The 23,656-nt window shown below is 35.9% G+C and overlaps 1 protein-coding gene across 1 annotated transcript in view; it reads right to left on the bottom strand.

The window, feature by feature from the left end:
* Window positions 1-23,656, bottom strand: part of fras1 (Fraser extracellular matrix complex subunit 1) — a 263,784-nt gene that overhangs the window by 185,940 nt on the left and 54,188 nt on the right. Inside the window, exons 12-15 of the mRNA XM_055011340.1 lie at window positions 11,502-11,645; window positions 8,007-8,147; window positions 6,834-6,974; window positions 6,589-6,756 (exon numbers count right to left, since the gene is read on the bottom strand). Of these exons, the coding sequence (XP_054867315.1) occupies window positions 6,589-6,756; window positions 6,834-6,974; window positions 8,007-8,147; window positions 11,502-11,645 (594 nt within the window). The remainder of the gene's footprint in view (window positions 1-6,588; window positions 6,757-6,833; window positions 6,975-8,006; window positions 8,148-11,501; window positions 11,646-23,656) is intronic.

Here is a 23,656-nt window from a genome sequence, read left to right as displayed (position 1 = left end):
GAAATACAACTGTATTTATATTAAAGACTTTTTTCTCTTTTTGCTTGGTTTGTTGAATTACAGATAATATTGAGTGAAATAACAGAAAAAAGTATTGTTTTGCTTGCTGATCATAATTAAATAGGCTCAAACTCTACAAAACATCCACATAAAAAGAATGTATACTTTTAGTTAAATAAAAAAAAAAAAAATCATCATTCTATTGGATCTTTATGACTGTTTGAAATGTATATTAAAGATTAATTTTTTTTCATTTAAAAAAAAAAAATGGAAATGGAAAAAAAAGCCCAGTGTAAATAATATCCTTGGTTAAAACAAATTTGACCATAAATTACACTAGTTTTACACTATTTAAATCAGCTAGAAATATGATTATTTTACAGATATTTGCTGTTATTTTCACCATTTCTGTAACATATTTTTCAGATTTTTTTCTGCCATATTTTCACCTTTTTAATGGATTTTTGTCTATCCTTACACTCTATGCCTTGTGTTCTAAAATTCCAAACATCTATAAAAGCCTGATAGACCTCTCGCATCTCTAAAATGATAAAAAACAAAATGCTCCTGAACTCTTCCTGTATGTCATGTTGCTCTGCTGAACGGACCCGTGGAGGACTTCCTGGCTGGAATTCGCCCTCAGACGTCTGATATCTGAGCAGAACGCTGCAGAATGCTACATGCTAACATGACGGTTCAGGAGATCTGGTTAGCTGTCGGACCACCGCCACACACAAAAAAACCTCACAAAAGGCTGCATTGTTCCCGTCAGAACACCTGAACCTGCTGACACCGGCGAGAACACAACAGCTGCTTTATACATCAGCCTGAATGCAGCTTTAATGATGTGTCGTTTATCCAGCCAACAAACTAGACACTCTCTCAAAGAAAAGCTTTTTGTGCTGAGACGAGAGCTTCAAAGGCAGTTTTTTCCCCCCTCAGAAATCCAATATATAATGTTTTAATATTCCTGTTTGCCATGGAGGCTAACCGTTCATATAGTTCTACTTTCAAAAAAAATATGTGAAATGATGACAAAGTGATGAAAAATCCATTAGATATCAACGATTAAATAAATCTGCAACGATTTTAATGATTTTGAGTATTAAGAGAAAAATTGTCTAAATTCTCTGATCATGGTATAAATGGCAGCATCATGATGTAAAGCACGGTGGTGGCAGCATCATGGTGTGAAGCATGGTGGTGGCAGCATCATGATGTGAAGCACGGTGGTGGCAGCATCATGATGTGAAGCATGGTGGTGGCAACATCATGATGTGAAGCACAGTGGTGGCAGCATCATGATGTGAAGCATGGTGGTGGCAACATCATGATGTGAAGCACGGTGGTGGCAACATCATGATGTGAAGCACGGTGGTGGCAGCATCATGATGTGAAGCATGGTGGTGGCAACATCATGATGTGAAGCATGGTGGTGGCAGCATCATGATGTGAAGCACGGTGGTGGCAACATCATGATATCAAGCACGGTGGTGGCAGCATCATGATGTGAAGCACGGTGGTGGCAACATCATGATGTGAAGCACGGTGGTGGCAGCATCATGATGTGAAGCACGGTGGTGGCAACATCATGATGTGAAGCACGGTGGTGGCAGCATCATGATGTGAAGCACGGTGGTGGCAGCATCATGATGTGAAGCACGGTGGTGGCAGCATCATGATGTGAAGCACGGTGGTGGCAGCATCATGATGTGAAGCACGGTGGTGGCAGCATCATGATGTGAAGCACGGTGGTGGCAGCATCATGATGTGAAGCACGGTGGTGGCAGCATCATGATGTGAAGCACGGTGGTGGCAACATCATGATGTGAAGCACGGTGGTGGCAGCATCATGATGTGAAGCACGGTGGTGGCAGCATCATGATGTGAAGCATGGTGGTGGCAGCATCATGATGTGAAGCATGGTGGTGGCAGCATCATGATTTTGAACAAAAAATAAAAATAATTAAGGAAAAAAAGGCACAACTTACAGTCCAGACTTTCATAAATGACTCCAATCTGTTAGAAAATCTACATTAAACCTCGTAAAGGATGATGTTGGTGCTTAGCCCGATTTTCTGCACATTTTCTCCGGTTAACCTCGTGCTTCTTCTTTCTAATGTTGTCATGAATATTTCTTTTGTAAGTCTGGCTGTTTCCTATTTAGCGCCAGCAGCCTAAAACTCCAGACTTAAACCCGCTGCTGCCCTGTGATCCCAGAGACGAATGGCTGTTGGAGGATACTCCATCGACCGCGACTTCTCCCCATCGATTAGTAATTGTCTCCTCCAGCATGATTAAGGAAATCCAATACGACTAACGGCTATTCAATCCCAGATAAAGTAAACTAAATTTGCTGCTTGGCCTGCGCTGAACCTAAAAGTAAACTGTGCTGAAGAGACAAATCACATCATTACCTAAACGACTCTGGGCTCTAAAAGTGGAACTCGTGCAGAGGACTGCTCAGGAAGTGTGATGCAAAATGAAGAAATTCACTTTTTTATGCTTCTTTAATTTGATGCATTGGGATAAAAAAATGAGCCCAAAGGTTGCATGTGTGCATTATTCAAGGTTAAAAAGCATGAAAAGTCATTTGCATGCAGTGAGATCACCACTAAAGGCTGCAGATTTGTGGTTTGGTGTCGCTGTCTCACTTTCCTCCGAAAGTAAAACACCACAGGAGTCGTGGAAAAAGTCTCAACAACAGGGGCAACAAATTACAGAGTTTGAGGCTCGCAGGAACCAGCAGCCAACAGGAAACTAGAAAGACATTCCTGCCAGCACCCTGTAATTGACGAGATCGCAGAGCTGAGTTCACACCTCCAAACACAGCTGCTGAGCTGCTGGAAACAGGCTGCCAGGACTCATCGCAGGCATCGTGGGAAATCCCAGCACTCCAGCAAAGACCCATATAATAAACCAATAACAAACCAACAGAAAACCAGCAAAGACCCAAATAATAAACCAATAATAAAACCGACAGAAAACCAGCAGCAAACCAACAAAAAACAAATAATAAACCAATAACAAACAAGCAGAAAACCAACAAAAAATAACAACAAACCCACAAATAAACAGCAGCAAACCAACAAAAATCCAAATAAGAAACCAACGGCAAACCAGCAACAAACCAACAAAAAAACTGCAAAAAACAAACAGAAAACCAGCAGCAAACCAACAACTAACCAAAAACTAATAATAAACCAACAACAAACCAACAACAAACCAATAACAAACCAACAGAAAACCAACAACAAATCAATAACAAAACAAATAACAAACCAACAAAAACCCAACAACAAACCAACAGCTAACCAGCAACAAACCAACAACAAACCCACAAAAAATCAACAGAAAACAAAAACAAACCAACAGCAAATCAATAACAAACCAGCAGTAAACCAAATACAAACCAACAAAAAAACAACAGCAAACCAACAAAAAACCAACAACAAATGCACAAAAAACTAACAGCAAACCAATAATAAACCAACAGTAAACCATAATTTCCACTTCAAATGTCTAATTTTACTGATAGCACCTTAATCTTATACAGTTTATTTGACTATAAAATTACATTCTCAGGCCAAAACTGTAAATAACGTCAACATGAAATAAATATTCAGTCATTTGTTTTTTACAAAGTGAGACTGTCAAATTAAACAGGTTTTACTGTATTAAAAGGAGGATGTCATTCGTATTTAATCCATTATCTAGGAGGAAAAATGTTTGTATGGAGTCAGTGTTATTCATATTTTACCTCCATGATTTTATTTTATTTTATTATTTTAATACAAAGATGTGTATAATCGCAGAAAATAAGCACAACATGGAAACGAGCGCAGTAGTACTCTGTTTACTGAAATATAACAGAAAATATAGTGAAATCAATACTGATCAAATCCTTTTTTTTTTTTTTTTTGAGATCCACTGATAAACAGAGCTGTCCGGTCAGTTGGGCCACGACAAAACCCCAAACACTATTTTCTGGTTTATTTTGAGGGATCTGGTGATGAAAAACTCACAAACAAGCAATTATTATTTATTGACATCAACACAAATCACAATTTATGCATAAAATCCACAAGTAAAGCCGCTGCAGTGCAAAAGTGTTTTAAAATACAGTCGATCTGCTTGCAGAAACAGCATCTCATGTTACCAAAACCTTCCTCACTGTTGCCAAAACCTTCCTCACTGTTGCAATCTGAAGCCTTTCTGTGTCGAATAAGTGAAACTAAACCTTCATGAAAGCCAGAAAACCGCAGGTAAAAGCAGCTCCAGCCGAGAGGAAAGTAGAGCTGAACCAAACAGCGGCTAAAGACTTGGCTGCAGGTAGAACCAATCTGCTTCCGCCTGCCAAACCTCGGCTGCAGAGGTCGGCGGACACAAAATCTCCTGCTTCACTTCAAAAAAACCCAAAGAAATCACCTGCAGCTTCTCCTGAGCGCTGCTAGGTGGGTGATAATTATTCTCACTCAACAGACTACACCTTAAAAAAACCTCACCGTCAAAATCAGTCCATTACACGCTAGATTTCACACTCGTAAACAACCCAATCAGGCGCCTCCACACGCACAACATCTGCAGAAAAACACCCACTCGCAATTCTAGATGCACTTCTAACCCAAAAACCTGTCCAGAACTTCAGGATTGTTCCATATATACATGTGACTGCATTAAAATTCAGTGTTTATAGCAATTTCAAGCAACCAAGATGAGTGAAAAGTCTGTCTTTGCTGAGGATCTGGCTTCTGCAGAGCTAAAAAAGTGACAAAAAAATAGTCAACAAACATATTTTCTGTTTGATATAACAAAGATGTCCCAGTAGGAGGTTTCCAGCGCTGTCAAACATCTTAAATGCAGCTCAAACAGAGCATAAACCTGGATTAAAACTAGAATAAGCAGTATTTTTTTGGGCATCACTAGGTAATAAATCCATATAACCTTTCAGTATATTGTAATTTAAGTGCTATGAAAGGAAACTGGACTTCATCACCTCATTCTGACTCAACGTTGTGGGTTTAGCAAACGGTGAGGTGATGGACTTTCACTATACTGTAAAGAAACATCCTCACATAATCAGAATGTGAAGCACGGTGGTGGCAGCATCATGATGTGAAGCATGGTGGTGGCAGCATCATGATGTGAAGCATGGTGGTGGCAGCATCATGATGTGAAGCATGGTGGTAGCATCATGATGTGAAGCACGGTGGTGGCAGCATCATGATGTGAAGCATGGTGGTGGTAGCGTCATGATGTGAAGCATGGTGGTGGTAGCGTCATGATATGAAACACGGTGGTGGCAGCATCATGATGTGAAGCATGGTGGTGGCAGCATCATGATGTGAAGCATGGTGGTGGTAGCGTCATGATATGAAACACGGTGGTGGCAGCATCATGATGTGAAGCATGGTGGTGGCAGCATCATAATGTGAAGCATGGTGGTGGCAGCATCATGATGTGAAGCATGGTGGTGGCAGCATCATAATGTGAAGCATGGTGGTGGCAGCATCATGATATGAAGCATGGTGGTGGCAGCATCATGATATGAAACACGGTGGTGGCAGCATCATGATGTGAAGCATGGTGGTGGCAGCATCATAATGTGAAGCATGGTGGTGGCAGCATCATAATGTGAAGCATGGTGGTGACAGCATCATGATGCATGATTCACATCATGATGCTGCCACCACCGTGCTTCATCATGATGCTGCCACCACCATGCTTCACATCATGATGCTGCCACCACCATGCTTCACAGTGAGGACGGTATGTTTGTGATGATGTGCAGCGTTTGCTAAATTACTTTAATCTACACGTGCAATTTTTTAAAAATGCTAAAAAAAAATAAACCTCTTGTCTAAATAAGATTTTGGACAAAACCAAACATTCTACGTATCTCAGCATAACTCTGCTGCATCCAACAGTCATGTGGCAAAAATTGAGGAAAACTAATTAAACAAACAAACTGAACGGTGACTTTTAAATGAAGTATTTTTGTGCATTTCACTGCAGCTTTAAATGTTCTTCATCGATCTGTTAATAACATCTAAAATTCAGACACCATTTATAATGCAGCCGAGGACATTTTCATGACTGATCACTGATCTATCAGGCAAATAATTGCTCCATTTATAAGATGTGCAGAGCCTGGAGTTGTTGTCTTTCAGCTGATTAGGTTGTCACACCGCTGTGACAACAGTTTAAAAAAAATCCAATTTGTTATTTGGAAACTAATTACTCAGATAATTCAAATAATCGCCGTCCATTAATATTCTGTCAAGTTGGAATGAAATATTTCACTGCTGTTTATACAAACGAGTGATTAGCCGTTAGACAGAAGATTTTGTTTGCTTTGTAATGGATTTTTCCTCTGAGCTCTGATTGAATTCTTTTTGCTTTCAGTGGGCCTGAACAAATTACAATCATGCTAGCGATTATCTGATTTAAAACCCACAACGGCAGCCAATTGGCTTGCTAATTAGCTGGGTAACTAGTAAAAACTGTGACTAAGAGTGGTGGAGATGTTGTTTCTGGCCTCTCAGGTAGAGGTTCTCTCAAAGTGAGGTGGAAACTTGATTAGCTCACCTCTGCATGTCTGCGTGTCGTCCAGGAAGCTGTTTGCAGGACATCCAGCTGTGCAGACGCCGTGATGAAGGTGACCCGACTGTCGGAGGAGAGTTTCCTCCGGTTTGAGGCATCGGAGGCAGTCGGAGGCCAGCGGTCCGACGCAGGAACGGCAGGAGGGATGACAGTCTGAGAGCACAGACAGGAAATGTCAAAACAAAGAGAGACGCCAGCTGACCTGAGTTTGTTCTGCTGTAAACTCTTACTGTGGCAGGTGGTGTCATGGGCGTACAGTCCCTCCCCACAGGCCTCCACACACTGGCCCTGGTGGAGGAGCAGCCCGGCCGGACACGAGGAGCACTGGGACACCGAAGGACCCCAGCAGGAGGGGCAAGAGCTGTGGCAGGCTGAGGAAACAAAGAAGAAGAAGATCTGAACCAGAGCTGGAGATTCAAAGACCACCAGAGAGCATTGTGGGCAAGTAAAGGGGCACCATGACAAAGTGTTCCATGACACTTAATAGGAATCAGCCGAAGATGGCTAATAAAACATTAGCATTTCAACCACAAATGTTGTCATTATTAGCAAATTGCTTCTTGAGTTTTGGCCGAAAATGTGTTTTGTGAGGCCAAAATGAACTTTGTTTGAAGAGGACAATTTTTTTTTGTCATTTTGGATCATATTTAGTCCAGTTTTGAGACTCTGCTCATCATCTGTAGAAATATGTTTCACCATGCTGAATGTATCTCCAACAACTTGCTCCTCTGTTCACTGTTTCTGAGCCATGCTGCATTTATTTTGTTGATTGATAGTCCAAAATAACTTGAAAACTATATATATATATATATATATATATATATATATATATATATATATATATATATATATATATATATACACATATATATATACACATATATATATACACATATATATATACATATATATATATACATATACACACACACCACCGTGCTTCACACACACACTACCAGTTAACAGTTGAGACACACCTTCTCATTCATTGGTTTTTATTTATTTGTATTATTTTTTACATTGTGGATTAATACTGAAGATTAACACTTGTTTGTTTACAGCATTATTCCATATGTATTCTTTTATAGTTTTGATGTCTTCAAGTGCGCAACAGGCACCATGACAAAGACTTCTGTGATGGTTAATGACCTCCGACCACAGTTTATGTGTTCAAGACAAACTGGGATCAGCCAGGATAGCATTTTATATCCCAATGACATTAGCAATAGAGCAGAATTTGCAACTAAAATCATATTTCGACCAACGTAGACAGCAATAACACCACAGAACAAAAGTCCACTGTGCTTAATTTAGGTTATCAAATAAGAAACTATCGATTGGTAATGCTGCCGATGAAAAAAAATAACTCAAAATCAGAACACTGGGACAAAGACTGGGCCTACCTCTGCATCTGTGGTGGCCGTCCAGGTAATGCTGAGCAGGACACTGGGTAACACATTTCCCATGATGCAAGGCGGTCCCCGGCGGGCAGCTCATACACTTGGGGTTGTCGGGGAAACAGGAGGCGCAGGACGAATCGCAGCCTGTGAACCGCAGCATGTAAATGTTAATGGCTTCTTGTCGGCGTGACGAAACGCACCGTGGTCGATTTAAACATGAACGAATTATCCTCAGGTAAGAGGAGAAGTCTGTTAAGCAGACAGTCGGACAAATAGATTCTGCATTTTAGAGTCACTTAGTGAAGACACGACTGGAAGCAACTGGAGAGCATCTTTATGAAAACAGCTGTGAGCCTCCACCACACACTGTGGTTGTAGTTTACAGTCTTATCTGTCCGTTATATCAATATATTTATACTTAGGCAAAGACTGAAGTGTGTACGTTTACAGAAAAAGTCCAAGTTATTGCTTTTATTCACCTTTGACCAATAATGATAGAAGCTGTAGCTATGACAGTTACCAATGAGTCATACTGGTACAATTTGAATAACAGCCAGAAAGTGCTTTAGCAGAACATCGTTGATTTTTGACCTTTAAGTTATAAAATGTCATCAGTTCATCATTTTATCCTGAAATGTCATCAAGAATCAAGAATTCTTGAGTTTCGGCCAAAAATATGCCTTTTGTAAGATCACGGTGACCTTTAAAAGCCAAAATCTAATTAGTTCATCCTTGAATTCAAGTAATAATGATATTAATAAATGTATTTTTGTGTCAGTTTAAAAACAAAGCGTACTGACATATGAGGCAAAAACAGGATACCGAGAAAGCAAAATAACATGTGATTTAATAATGAAAATGGAGCAGATGCATGGACAACTGGGAAATACAATGTTTCTGGGCGTTTTTTGTTGCTCCTGTCACATTTTTATGGGTCACATTGTCACATTCTCATTATGGCTTCATTTTTCACTGCAATATAAAAGATCTGAACCTCTATGGAAACAGAACAAGCATGACTAGAAGTCGAGAGAACGCAGAAATGCCTTCTGAGCAGCATGATGTAATTATAATAGAGTAACTCATAAAAAAGAAATTCTTTGATTATTTACTTATAAAGATGTCAAACAGTTTTCAAAGTGCCCAGGGGTGTTCAATACTGGGAAAAAATAGTGGTTTGACAGATATTTACATTTTTCTCTCTATTCTGCTCACCGTCCGTAGAAAGATGTTTCACCATGCTGAATGTATCTCCAACAACTTGCTCTTCTGTTCACTGTTTCTGAGTCATGCAACATTTCGTTTTGACCATTTTATATCTTGTTGGTGTCATTTTGTGTCTCATTTATGTTGTTAGGCTCCACATACTGCAGATATTTAACTGTCTCCATGTTTCCAGACTTTTCCTCTCTACTCTGCTCATCAGTAGAAAGATGCTTCACCATGCTGAATGTATCTCCAACAACTTGCTCCTCTGTTCACTGTTTGATTCATGCTGCATTTATTTTATTCATCCAGTATATAGTATTTGATCCTTTCAGTCTAAAGTTGACCAAATTGATTTGAAGCTTGTCTAAAATCACTTAAAATTGCTAGAGTAACAAAGAAATGAAAGATGTTTCACCATGCTGAATGTATCTTCCAAGAAAATGCTGCTCTGTTCACAGTTTTTGAGCCAAGCCACATTTATTTTCCTGTTCCAGTGTGTTAGATTTTGCTCTCATTTGCTTACACAGCCTGCAGTTCAGCCAAGTAGTTTAATTTTTGCCGTCTGAGCCAGTAATGACTTCTCTGTTTCACCAAGGAGCACAAATGATTTATATTTTGGTAAATTTTTATTTAATATGCAGAATATAGTTTTATTTAGATGAAATATCCAGATTTAAGCTTAGATTTGATAGATTTTCCAGACGGAAGCTAAAGAACTAACTCTAAATCTGTTGTAGTTGGTGTTTTTTGCTACAAACAGCATTGAGCAATAAAAAAACATCACACAGTTAAAGTCAAAACTATCACAAAATCTAAACAATTAACAAAATTTGGGCATAACATGCAAACATGCTGCAACAAGCCTGTAACTCTGTCTAATAATGAGGCTAAAACCAGAAAAAGATTTTCCTCCAGCACACTTGACAAAAAAAAAAAAAAAAGCAAGAAAGAAAATCTATCAAATCTCACCCTGGAGGCCCGGTGGGGGGAAATCGAGCAGCTAAACTCCCTGCAGGTTGGTGACATTTTAAACCAGACCTCAAAGAACAAACTGGCAAGTTCGTGTGGATTTGACCTTTTTTTTTTTCCTCCAGAAAGTTCAGCAGGTTTTGACATTTTCTGACAGAGGCCTCCTCCTTGCCGGGTGCTTCAAAACTTCCAGAGGAGCAACAGGAAAAGAAAACAGTCCCCTTCTTAAAGCCCTGGGGGTATTTTTAAGCACAGAAAGAGCTTAGCTATGTGCTGCTAAGTTCACCGTCGCCCTCAGGGAGCTCTTATTCTCACTGCTTCTTCATCCCGGAAATAGAAACCATCCATATTCATACAGGATCTCTTTATCCGAGCAGCTTCTGAGTCCTCATTAGTGCAGAAGAGGGAGCTGCTAATTATTGTGTTTACTAAAATTGTTTTGTTTTCTAACTCTGGATGCTGCTGACTTTATCGTTTCATGGGGGATGCCGGCGTGAAGCTAAAAAAATGAGGCAGACGAAACCTTCAACTCCAGTTCAACGCCAACAACACTGCAAGAAAATCAACATTTCGGATGTTCTGAGGTTTAAATTAGTTAAATTTTGTTCAAAGGAGACACTTTGTAATTTTGGACAATTTTGAGTTCAGTTTTGAGTCTCTGGTCTGTTCATCATCAGTAGAAAGATGTTTCACCATGCTGAATGTATCTCCTCTGTTCACTGTTTCTGAGCCATGCTGCATTTATTTGATTCATCCAGTATCATTTTTTTTTGTTTTAGCCTCTTTTAACTGGCTTCAATATATTTTATCCTCTTTCAAACACCAATTTGAACTTTTTCTAAGACTTGTCTGTTTCATTTGGCCTTGTTATAAAGCACACTGGAACTCTGATAACTGCTCTGCATTCGCATGTATCTTTGCTCAAAACTTTATGTTATAATCCTTAAAACTGGTCAGCTATGTCTCAACACCTTAAGATCTTAGACCAGATTTTTGCAATTGTTGGAGTTGACTTCGGAGTAAATCAGCTTGAGCTCTTCAATAGTTCCCTGACAACAGTGCATATGATTGGACTAAAACCAAAATCTGATTGAGGATTATGATTTCAAGCCACAATGTTAGCGACATGTTCGCTATTCTGCATGTTCACAAATAATCCTGACATAAAAATACACGTGATGATACCCTTAAAACCACCGTTGGTCATCTGGACCAGCTGCACTGCTTTGAGTTTTTGTAACACAAAACCACCAAAGACACGATGTTTATCTTAGCTAGAAAGCTTTTAAAGTGTACTGTGTGTTTTTGTGTGAACTTTACCGTAACAGATGCCATCTTGGCTGTAGAATCCAGCGCCGCAGTCGGGGACGCAAACCCCATCTTTGAGCAAAGCGACCGGATCGGAACAGGAAATACAATCCTGCTGGGTCGGTCCACGGCAGTCTGAGCAGGACGGGTGGCAACCTGGAGGACGGAAAGCATGGAGAGGAAAGATTTTCTGTCAGTGTTGGGCAGTCTTAAGGTGCAAAAAGTCCTTCAGATCAGCCTGAACTTGCAACTTCATTACAGTAAGAGTGAGTTTTTATGGATATCGTGGTGCATAACCTGATTTTAGCTCAGTTTTTAGAGGTTTGAAGGGTTCGAAAAAGTTCTGCTGCACATAATTTGCAGAGAAAATGACATAAATAATGCAGAAACAGTGATTTTTTTAATGCACTCGGAACATGAAAGTTGTAAAAACAACAGTGAAGATGAGAAAGTAGCTACAGGAATCTCATATAACTGGTGTAATGTGTGTGTGTGGTTTGCATAGCTGCCATTATCAGCTGTGTTTTATGGCTGCAGAGAGTGGGAGGCCGAGTGGTGAGTCCATGTGAAGTGTGTGTTTTAATATGTGCTAAAGAGAAAACAAACACACTGGGAACAAGAGAGACACTTACAGTAGCTCATAATTCCACTGAATCAACCTCATTTCATTCTGAATGAAATGAAATTCATCTTTTATTTTTAATCTAAATCAAGGACCGATCCCGAAATAGCAAAGACTCACGACCCCCACTATTCTCAGAGGTGGTAATTTAGCTGCTATTTTTCATCTTTAAGTGACCTTTGGGGCTAAAATATGCTATTTCTTATCATTTTTAATTATTTTATCCCGACTCTTCTTGGAAACCACTGATCTAAAGTTCTATATCGGAAAGCAGAGAGCATTATGAGGGTTTAGCTAGCAAAGGGGCACCATGACAAAGACTTCTGTGGTAGTTAATGACCTCCGACCAGCTCTTATTCAGCTCAGCTCAATTATGAAGATAGCTTAAAAAAAAATACTGAAAACAAATGTTAATTTAAATGTTGACTGTAAAATAAAAATAATTTTAAAAATAAAAAAAGCAGGCCAAAACTATAGATAACGTCAACATCAAAAATTTGTATTTTTACAAGTAGTAATTTGTTGTTTTACAATGTGGGACCATAAAAATATAGTTTACCATGATTTAATTTCAATAAAAATGACAAAATTTTCACAGATATTTACTTCATTTTTTTGACTTTTTTTTAAGTTTTTGAATGTCACAGTATTTATTTTATTTTTTTTAAAATCTGGCACCCTCGCTGCAATTTCTAACCTTTTTTAAGTGTTTAATTTGGCTAAAAATTACACAATTTCACAAATATTTGCTTTTATATTGACTGTTTTTACTGTTTTTGAATATTAGAGTATTTTATTGTTTTAAAAACATTTTTTGGATTAAAAATGACAAAATTTTAGAGATATTTGCTTCTTTGTGTACAGTCGTTGAATATTGTAAATTTTTTTTGTCAATAATGTTTTTTTCTACCACTGCTGTTGCCATTTTTTACCTTTTTTTAAAAGAAAGTGTTTCATTTGGAGAAAAATGACAAAATTTTACAGAATTGTGCTCTTAATTTGATTCTTTTGACAGTTTGTGAATGCCACAGTATTTTATTATTTAAAAAAAAAATTTTCTGGCACCCATGTTGTCATGTTGTGTCTTTTGTTTTTCTTTCAGTGTTAAATTTGGGGGGGAAATGACAACGTTTTTACTGATACCTGCGCCTTTTTTTTTGGACTGTTTTTGAATGTTACAGTATTTTATTATTTTAAAAACTTTTTTGAGCCATTTTTTAACCTTTTTTAAATGAGAAATTTGGATAAAAGTTACAAATTATTTTACAGATATTTGCTCCTTCTTTGACTGTTTTTATGGTTTTTGAATGCATTACCTTTAACTTTACATTTTTTTTCTGAAATGAAATGTGTTAATTAAAATCTCCTTTTCTTTCGTACGGATAACCAAAACTTCTCTCTGCATCTCTGCAAGTCAGACTGAGGAACATTACATTCAAATAAATATCATAATTTAATTCATTATTCCCTGAAAATCCTTTTCTGAAACCAAGGAGAGAGATTGAGGTCAGAGATGAAGTCGTGAGAAGTTAAAGACAAAGAAAGTCTGAAAATCTCTGGAGACACGAAGGAAATTCAGAAGTTCAACTGATCAGACACCCGAGCAGTGAGTCATTAATTTAATCAGCGTCGTTTAGGAAGCGCTGTTAAAACCTCTCCGTTAATGGAAGTTGGATAACTATGTGATTTCCAGAAGTTGCTGGGAAGCCGTGAGATAAACCGCTGATCCTTTCTGCTCTGAAATGATTAACAGAAACTCTCTCGGCTTCGCTTGATCCTTTTTTTTTTCTTTATCATCCTGGAAATAAACTCCCTCCAGCAGCACCGCCGGCTTCCCACCGTTTAATCAAACAAACACAAACAGCTCACATCCCACAGGTTTCCTCATTTCAGGAATAATTAAAAACTTTGATTTCCCCCGTTATGGAGCTGTTTTCATTCTCCTCCATGCTGTCGCTGGATTTCTGCTGTGCAGTTTCATTTAAATATCTAACTTCTGGCTAAATAGGCCACACATTCAGGGTGGTTTTCCTTTAATTTTAGCAGGAAACCTAATTTAAGAGGGGGAAATGGAAAAAAAGCTCTATTTGAGATGTTTTAAATGCTAAGTAATCGAAAGAAGTGTAGAAAAAAACTCCAAAAACTACAAAAGTCAAGTTAAAACTGTTAATTTGAGAGAAAATAAATAATTTAGGTAAATTTTACTTGAACTACCGGCATTAATATTACCTCTTAATTGAATCGTGTGTCACCAATTAAAGCAAATCCCTCAAACTGATGCCAAAATTCTCTTTTTTTCCAGTGTGTTGTGTTAATTTTTTAGTTGTTTAACCCAAATATTATTGGTTAGAGTGTGTATGATTGTGCACAGAGAAGCCTCTAGTTTCCACTCAGTTACTATGTGCCCAAAAATTACTTTAAAAAGAACAAAAAAATACATTTAAAGCCAGTTTTAAGCCAGAGTTGAAACTGTATTAGATTCAATGCAAAGTTTCTGGTGTGATGCCATGGAAATGGTCAAAAATGTTGACTATTTTGAGATATAATCTAAATTTAAATGGGGGTAAATGGTTAAAATAGAGCCCTATTTGACTTGTTTTACATGCTAAGTAACATAAATGTGCAAATTTAGATAATACGAAGGAAAAGCAAAAATTCCCTTTTTTTCAGTTTGTTGTGTTAGTTTTAGTTCATTTTAGTTACCGTGTGATCAAAAATTACTTCAAAAAGAGCAAAAATAAAAGAAGTTCAAAGCTTGAAACTGTGATTTTTATCAACGAGCTGTTTTCTAAGAGAAAACATTTAATTTCAGAGTCAATTTAGATTTTTTTTTTTTTTTTTACTGTCGAAAGCCAAAATCTGGTTTAAATTTGACTCATTTTGCACCTTTTTTATATGTATATAATATTTAAAGGATAAGCAGCTTATAGCTATAACATAGCTCCTAATTATTACTAACTCAAAAAAGTAGCATTTTAGCACCTTGGAATTCAAGTTTTAAACCAATTGTTCTTGTTTTTGATCCAATTAGAAAACTGGCCGCCGTCATAATCAGCTCACTAGCAGATTAAATATTTTAATGCAAATTAAAATCCAGACAAGTGTTTTATTTACAGGATCGTGCAGCTTTTTCTTAACTTGTTGGTTTTGTTTATCTCCTAAACAAACATTCGGTTATTTTCTCATTATTATTTTGTAGGAATAAGTTAGTTCTTCTGTTGTTTTTAATGCTATGCTTCAGTAAAGAGACTACAAGCCCATCTGGATAAATGATGATCTGTAAAACGATGCAGCTGATCCACGATTCTGGTCTTCTTGTCTGTTTTCTGTCACTTCATTTACTGTGAGTGCAAAATAAAAATGAAATTCTTCGTCTGGAATGAGAATCGCTTGTTGATCTCTCATCTTCTCCCAGCTTTCTTTACATGCAGGGTGAGAAACTGTGTCCAACCGCCAGAGTTTTAAAGGATAAATCAGTCTTTTCTATCAGCGAGGGATTTAAAAACCGCTGATTTAAAGGACCAGAGCTGCACGTTTTGGCTGATTTACTGCAAATCCTGAATCCTTTCTATGACTGAGTTCAGAGATTTTCTGTCCTCCAAACAGCTTTTAGCTCATGTCAGGATGATACAACATAGAAAATCTGTATTTCCAGTTATACTAAGAATGTATTAGATGTGAAAAATAAACAGAAAGATTTCCATTTAGATGCTGCTTTCAATTGCAGCCAGAAACAGACAAAACAGAATATAATCCAGCCACAACTGTTAGCCTGAGCTAGCTTTGCTAAACACACGGAGTTCAGTCAGTAGTAAGTAGTATTTTTTTACATAAACATTGCAATTTTGCTGTATTTAATTTGGATGAAAATGGCAAAATTTTACAGATATTCACTCCTTTTTTGACTGTTTTTTATAGTTTGTGAATGCTACAGTATTTTATTACTTTAATTCTGGCACCTTTGCTGCCATTTTTTTAAACCTTTTTTCAGCGTTTAATTTGAATAAAAATTATCAAATTTGACAGATATTTGCTCCTTTTTGGACTGCTTTGACAGTTTTTGAATGCCACAGTATTTTATTGTTGTAAAAAAATTCTGGCACCCGTTCTGCCATTTTTTAAACATTTTTTAAAAATGTTTACTTTGGATAAAAATGATAAAATTGTAAAGATATTTGCTTTTATTTTGGCTGTTTTTACAGTTTTTGTTACAGTATTTAATTGTTTTTTAAAAAATTGTAGCATCCTTGCTGCCATTATTTTAAACCCTTTTAAAGAGTGTTTAATCTGGATAAAAATGACAAAATTTGACAGATATTTGCTTTTATTATTATTCTTTTTACAGTTTGTGAATGCACCAGTTTTTTAATGTTTAAAACCTTTTTTTTTCTAGCATCCTTGCTGCTATCAAGTCTGAATGGACAGAACGGAAGAGGAGATCAAAGGTTTGGCAGTTTAGACTGAGACTTCTACTAAAAGAACCGAAAACCACCAAATCTTCAAAAAAAAGCCAGACCCCACTCAGAATTAAAGGCAGGTACAGCCGACGTCCTCCGTGATCAATCATCTATTGGCAAAGTTCAAGCTCCTGCCAGTTAATTTTCTATATCTGCGCCGACACGCATGTAAATCAGCAGCGGCCTAGAGGAAGGAAGTTAATCTAAACTTTCAGATTAAAGCTCCGACACACGAGTGGCAGAAACGCGCAGTTTGAAATCAAAAATTGAGGATTTAAAATTGCAGAACGTCCAAGGTTGGAGGAGTTTTAGTGTGAAAAGTTAAATTTGCAGGTGAAGCTTCTGCAGTGACAGCAGCTGGATTGACAGCAGCTGGATTGACAGCAGCTGGATTGACAGCAGCTGGACTGACAACAGCTGGACTGACAGTAGAAACAGTTTCCTGTCCAACCTCTTTTCATTTTTGATGGTTTTCAACTCAGTCCTCGGCTTCTTCTCGACTCAGCCCTCCGGCCTCTCGGGTTTCGCATCGGATTTCTTGTCATCTCACTTTCTCTCTGAGTTTTTTTCTATCTTTTTCAACCCATACTGTTCAATTTTAATGTGTGTCTCTCTCTCTGTGTTTCTGGCTTTTCTTTTCAGCGAAGGTCCAGAGAGGATTCATGAAACCTTCGGTCAAAAACCAGATGATAAACTGACTGCATCCACAGTGGACAAGGTTAACAGTTAATCAATTAAAAATACACTAACTGACAAGAATAAAGACATGCAGTTTAACCATCTGAACCCCTAAATCCAAGAGAAAGTATGAAAGGCTCTTTGTTTCTACAAAATCACCAAAACTATACAATTTTTGTCAAAAAGTCCAAAAACATAAAGAATCACGTGTCATTTCATTGAAAAAGTTTACCAAATCTACTCTTATATGTATAATACTTCATTAAAATCGCTTTATTCTGCATGTCTCATTGAAGAATTCACCAAAATAAAAGCATCTTTGATCAGATTCACCATTTTAAAGGTTCAATATCTCCAGAAATGTAACTCCCACAGCCATGAAATTTAGTGAAGCGACAGACAGAATGGTTTCCACTTGATCTAAATAATTAAATGGCTCCAACAGAGGCCAATTTTTAAATTATTCAGCATTGAAAATGGAAGGAAGTGCAACTACCTATAATATCATGGGGTTTTTTTGTAATTGAAAATGACTTAAAAATTTATTCAAAATGACAATGGTGAATAATTATTGGCTCTTAAAATGGAAGAAATGCAACATTTACAAGGGAAGATGGTAGTGTTTCCCCAGAAAGCTCCTGTAAGTGTATATATACATATATATGGATGGATCCATGTTTCTACTAAAATCCAGTCTTTGGTCGACATTTCACCAACTGCTGAGGCTCTAACATCAATAGAATATCATGTGTGGAAAGTTTGACAGGACCAAGTTTGTAGGCATTTTTTTTTTTTTTAAGTTATTTTTTTGGCCTTTTATCAGCTTTATTTAGGCGCAGTGAGAGAGAGACAGGAAATGGGAGAAGAGTTGGGGTAAGACATGCAGCAAAGGGCCGCGAGCAGGAATCAAACCCAGACCAGCTGTGTACATGGGTCATCAGCTCAACGCGCTGAGCTATACGGGCACCCTGTTTTTAGGTGTTTTGACTCAACAATGGTAAGATTATTCCATTTACACCATTTTGGGGTTAATTTGGGGCATTGATGAATCATTTTGGATTGATTTTAGACAATTTGTTTGAGTAATTTGGGCCAAATGTTGAATTATTAGTCCCTGAAAATGGAAAAAAGTGCAAAATCTTTAAATGAGGATGGTGTTATGTTCTCCACAAAGTTCCTGTAAGTGTGTATATATATGGATGGATCCATATTTCTATTAAAATACAGTTTTTAGTCGACATTTCACCAACTTTTGAGGCTCTAACATCAGTAGAATTTGATTTGTGGTAAGTTTGGCAAAACAAGGTTCCAGTTTTTAGATATTCTGCCACAAAACTTGTTCAGTCATAATTGTCCCAAATTACTAAAGATGTGTTCAAAATAAGATAAGGATTGTCCTGAAGGATTCAAAATGTATCTAAAATGACTTGAAAATTGTTCAAAATAACTCAAAAATCTATGTTTTTGGCCCTAAAAAATGAACAAAACTGCAACATTTTCAGTTGAGGTAGGTATTGTGTCCACAGAAAGTTCCTGTAAGTGTATATCCATGGATGGATCCATATTTCTACTAAAAATACAGACGTTGGTCGACATTTCACCAACTTTAGAGGCTCTAACATCAGTAGAATTTGATGGAAATGGTGCTACAGACTCACAGGTAGGAGATTAAAAACTGGTTTTCATTGGGGTCTATATGTTCTTATTATACGTATGAAGTTACAAGCTGCTTCTATGTTGTTTTATATGTTGAAATTTAACAACATAAGAGGCTGATTTTGCCTTCAACAATGTTATATTGCATCTTCAAATGTCCATAATTCATTTATTCCACCAATTAACCGATTAATGATTGTTTAGTTCAGGAAAGTGTTTCAAAGCTGCATCCTTAATCTGTACATTATCAGTTTTCTACAGTAAAATCCAACCAGATTTGCTGTTTAAGCTGTTCTTCCTGCAGATGAAGTGGGAAAAAAAGCCTCTTCACATTTATCCTGTTGGGTCATTTCACACTCTCGCTGCCCTCCACCGCCGTTATAGCCGACAAGGGGATTACACGTCCTTTACCTGCCCCCCGACAGGAAAGCAATTTATTTTTCTGTGCAGCCTGAAGTGTAAACTTATCAGCGAGTGTAATCCTAGCGGGCCAGTTGCCAGGAACACTCATGTAAAGCCTGCTCTGCATGGAGTCGGATGCACCGGATAATCTTTGCTGGTCCTTCTGGGGCAGCCGAGGACATGAAAACACTGAAAACCCTCCAGCGATAGACGACGACGAGAGATTCAGCAATTAAAGCCGGCGTGGAGAGGAAGCAGACCAGCAGATAAATAAGTAATATTTAAAAACTGGAGCTGTTTCTGAAAACCTGTCATTGAAATTGGAAGTTTTTTTTATTTTTATTTTTCATTCTTCTGATACCTTCGAAATCCCAAATCTCTGTCTGGATATGAGAAGCTGCAGCCAGAATCCACCTAAAACCTGCCAATACTGCAGAAAAACAGCTACCAGACTGTTTTATTTTCACTTCTAAACATGTTTTTTGTACCTTTTATCTGCATGTTTTTACTGTAATGGATGAAAATGCAGTTTTTCAAAGTGATGCTGTAAATAAATCTGCACATAACAGTGACATAAACCCATTGGGAGATAAAGAATGATCTGATGTTTTGTTTTTTGAGCTTCAATAAAATATCGTAGATGGTTTAAATTTATTTAATTTACTTTCTTTTACAGTTTTTACCCATTTATTTTAATTATACAATTTTTTTACTGTATTTTAATCGGCAAACACTATGATTTTTTGCAGATATTTGCTGTTATTTAAATGAAAAATAATAAATATGCATATTAAATAATAAATACAGTTCTGTTAAATTAAAAATAATATCTAATTAATTCAATATTTTTACAAATTTTTAAACATTTAATTTACTATTACAATTTAATTTAGGCAGTTATTTTTAAAATAAAACTTATTTTTACTGTATTTAAATCAGCAAACAATATGATTATTTTAAAGATATAACAGTTTAACTGGGATTTTTTTTAACCTTATTTATTTTATTTTACAATTTTTACCCATTTTTTTAAAAAAATTATTTTTACTGTATTTAAATCAGCAAATATAATTATTTTACACATATTTGCTGTTATTTAAGTTAAAAATGTGAATAGTAAATATGTATATTAAATAACAAATTAAAATTATATTAAACAATAAATGACAACTGTTTTCCTTTTTTTCATTTTTGTTAAATTAAAGGAAATATTTAATAAAATCACAGAAAAAAGGCATTAATTTAGATGTTGACTGTAAGAAAAAAGGCCAAAATTATTACAGCAAAAATATTACATTTGATACATTTTCTATTTTTTCTCAAATTTTAAACAGTTCAACTGTGATTTTTTTAACTATATTTAATATACTTTCTTTTACAGTTTTTACCCATTTATTTAATTTAGACTATTTTTACTGTATCTAAAGCAGCACATAATACGATTATTTTAGGGATATCTGTTGTTATTTATTATTGTTTATACATTTTCTACTTTTACACTTCAATTGTGATTTTCAAAAAAAATTATTTACTATTATTATTTAATTAATTTAACTTTATTTTACAGTTTTTTTAAATAATTACACTATTTTTACTGTATTTAAATCAGCAAATAATACGACTATTTTACAGATATTTGCTGTTATTTAAATGAAAATGTGAATAATAAATATGCATATTAAACAATAAATGACAACTGTTTTCCTTTTTTTTCATTTTTGTTAAAGATAATATCTAATACAATCACAGAAAAAAAGTATAATTTTGATGTTGACTGTAAGAAAAAAGGCAAAAACTGTTTTTATTTTATACATTTTCAAAGTTTTAACCAGTTTAATTGTGTTTTTTTTTTATTCTTTGAATTGATTTGAATTAAATGATTTAATTAATGATATATTAGCCGATAAGGAAGAAGACATGCAGTTTGACGTGGACATTTTGTAGAGTTTTGATTTGAGGAAATTATTTGTTCTTGGCAAACACAATAAAGTCATTTTTAATGAATTAGAATGATTTTAAGCTCAGTTTGGGTCATTTTCTCGACAGAGAATTTTCATTTAAAAAAAAAAAAAAAAGGCAGAAAAAACACTTAAGAAACATAAAAAAAGATGCATTTAGTGGAGCCCAAAATTGTAGAGATGGAAAAATTTGTTGGATTTTTAGCTTTCCAACGGTCCTTGAAGTAAACGTGTATGACGTTGATCAATTGGGAAAATTGACCGAATCTAACCTTAAAATTGTAATACTTTTTAAAGTGACTTTTGATCACTTGTATATAGAGATCCATTTACAATCTAATTCCCCAGAAAGATGTGTTGATTTTCAAAAAAGAAAATAAAATCACCAAAATATCAGAGTCAGAAACTGTAAAAACAGGAAGATTTGTTGGATTTTTAGCTCTCCAATGGTCCTTGAAGTGAACATGTATGACATGTGGATCAATTGGGAAAATTGACCAAATATAAGCTAAATGGCAAAATATTTCAGCAATTTTTAAAAGAAAATATATATTTTTTTAAAAACAGTTTTATTGTTTTTTACTATTTTCTTTCAGATTAGCACTCTTGGTGTTGCTTCTTGCTGTTGACAACAGTCAGGCTTTTTGTTTGCACTTTAAAACCACAAAATGTTGGTTTAAATAATGTATAAACTACTGTTACACTGGTGGGAATCAGTCATTTAAAGCAAATTTACACTGGAACACATAATCTGCTGTGGAGGCTGCAAGAAAACACAAACTTTCTGTTGCTAAGTGACTAGTTTAGTGATTTAAGGTTTAAATATATGTTTTTTTTTCACCTTTTTTCCTACACTAGTCCCTCTGTAGTGTTGCATTTACAGCTGCAGACAAAGTAGTTGCAGGAAACGCATCAAAATATAAAAATAAACCAGACAGAAACTGAACCAGTTCCCTGCAGCCGTTTTGCTGTTTAAGCCTTTTCCTCCCATATATTGTGAAATTAGCTGCCAACCAGAGAGCCGGGACGTAACAAATAAAAGAAGAACAAAAGGCTTTGACGATGCAGCTCTTTGTTTTTATAAAAGGGATTATTTCCTGGCAGCAGCTCTCAGGTTTTTTCCTCCTCTGGGTGTCGAGTGATTGACGGCACGTAGAAAAACGCAGATAATAAAACACACTCAGCTTCAGTTGAGCAGAAAAAAAAGACAATAAAACTCTGAGAAAGCCTCATTAAGTTTCAGGTTAATTGAATTTCTAATTCCGTGTCGATTTTCAAACGCTAATTTGTTTTCGTCGAGTTCTTTGGGTGACAAACAGAGGAAGAAATGTAAAATCGGATTCTTGACAAGCTTTTTTTTGCATCGAAAAGAAGCAAATTGGAACTTTTTTGAAGCTCAGCCACAGATCAGCTGTCGGGAAATAAAAAAGCAAGAAAATCTGCTCAATATGTGAAGATATTTGGTTCATCCGAGCCTCCAGACGATGACTTTCACCGGCTTTTCCCTCGGACTCTGTCAGCAAAGCAATAATAATGTTCAGAGCCCAGAGAGAGAAAAAGATTCTGAAATATTCAGTTAGAAGTTATTCTGATTCCCAGAAGTCACGCAGAGTTCAAGTGACACAAACACTGAGGCTGCAGCTGTGTCCACAAGTTTTACTGCTGATTTTAAGAGTTTTAAATGCAACAAGTTGGTCTGAAATCAGTCAAATAGAAGATGTGAAGCGTCAGAAGAAAAAGATCCATAAATATGTGGAATAAAAGTGAGATTAAAATCTAAAAACCTGACAGAACAAAATCATAATTTATAAAATGCAGATAATAATTATTCCTTTTAGAATATAAAATATATAGAATATATATAGAATATATAATCATATATAATCAGAATCAATATATATTGGATCTATAAGTTGTGCTTCAAAAAATAAAGAAAAAATTATTAAAATGATGCCATTTATCAGAGCCAGTAAAATTAGTTGGATTTTTAGCTTTCCAACGGTCCTCAAAGTAAACATGGATGACATGCCAATCAATTGGTAAAATTTACCAAATATAACCTTAATGACAAGGTATTTCATCAAAACCACTTTATTCTACAAGTCTTATTTTTAAAAATAATCAAAAATAAAATGTTCTGTGCTCCTATACATTATTAAATACTGTATATAAAAGGTAATTTACCCTCTAAGCTCCCTGAATGATGTGTTGTCTTTAAAAAAGCAAATAAAATCACCAAAATATCAGTCAGAAGCTATAAAAACAGAAAAATCTGCTGGATTTTTAGCTTTTCAACAGTCCTTGAAATAAGCATATATGACATGCTGATTAATTTGGAAAACTGACTATATCTAACCTTAAAATTGTAATATTTAATTTCAAAAAAATCACTTT

This window comes from Amphiprion ocellaris, chromosome 6 (assembly GCF_022539595.1).
Source record: "Amphiprion ocellaris isolate individual 3 ecotype Okinawa chromosome 6, ASM2253959v1, whole genome shotgun sequence".
Taxonomy (NCBI): Eukaryota; Metazoa; Chordata; class Actinopteri; family Pomacentridae; genus Amphiprion; species Amphiprion ocellaris.
Note: the sequence above shows the minus strand (reverse complement) of the source record. Positions and strands in the feature narration are given on the sequence as shown.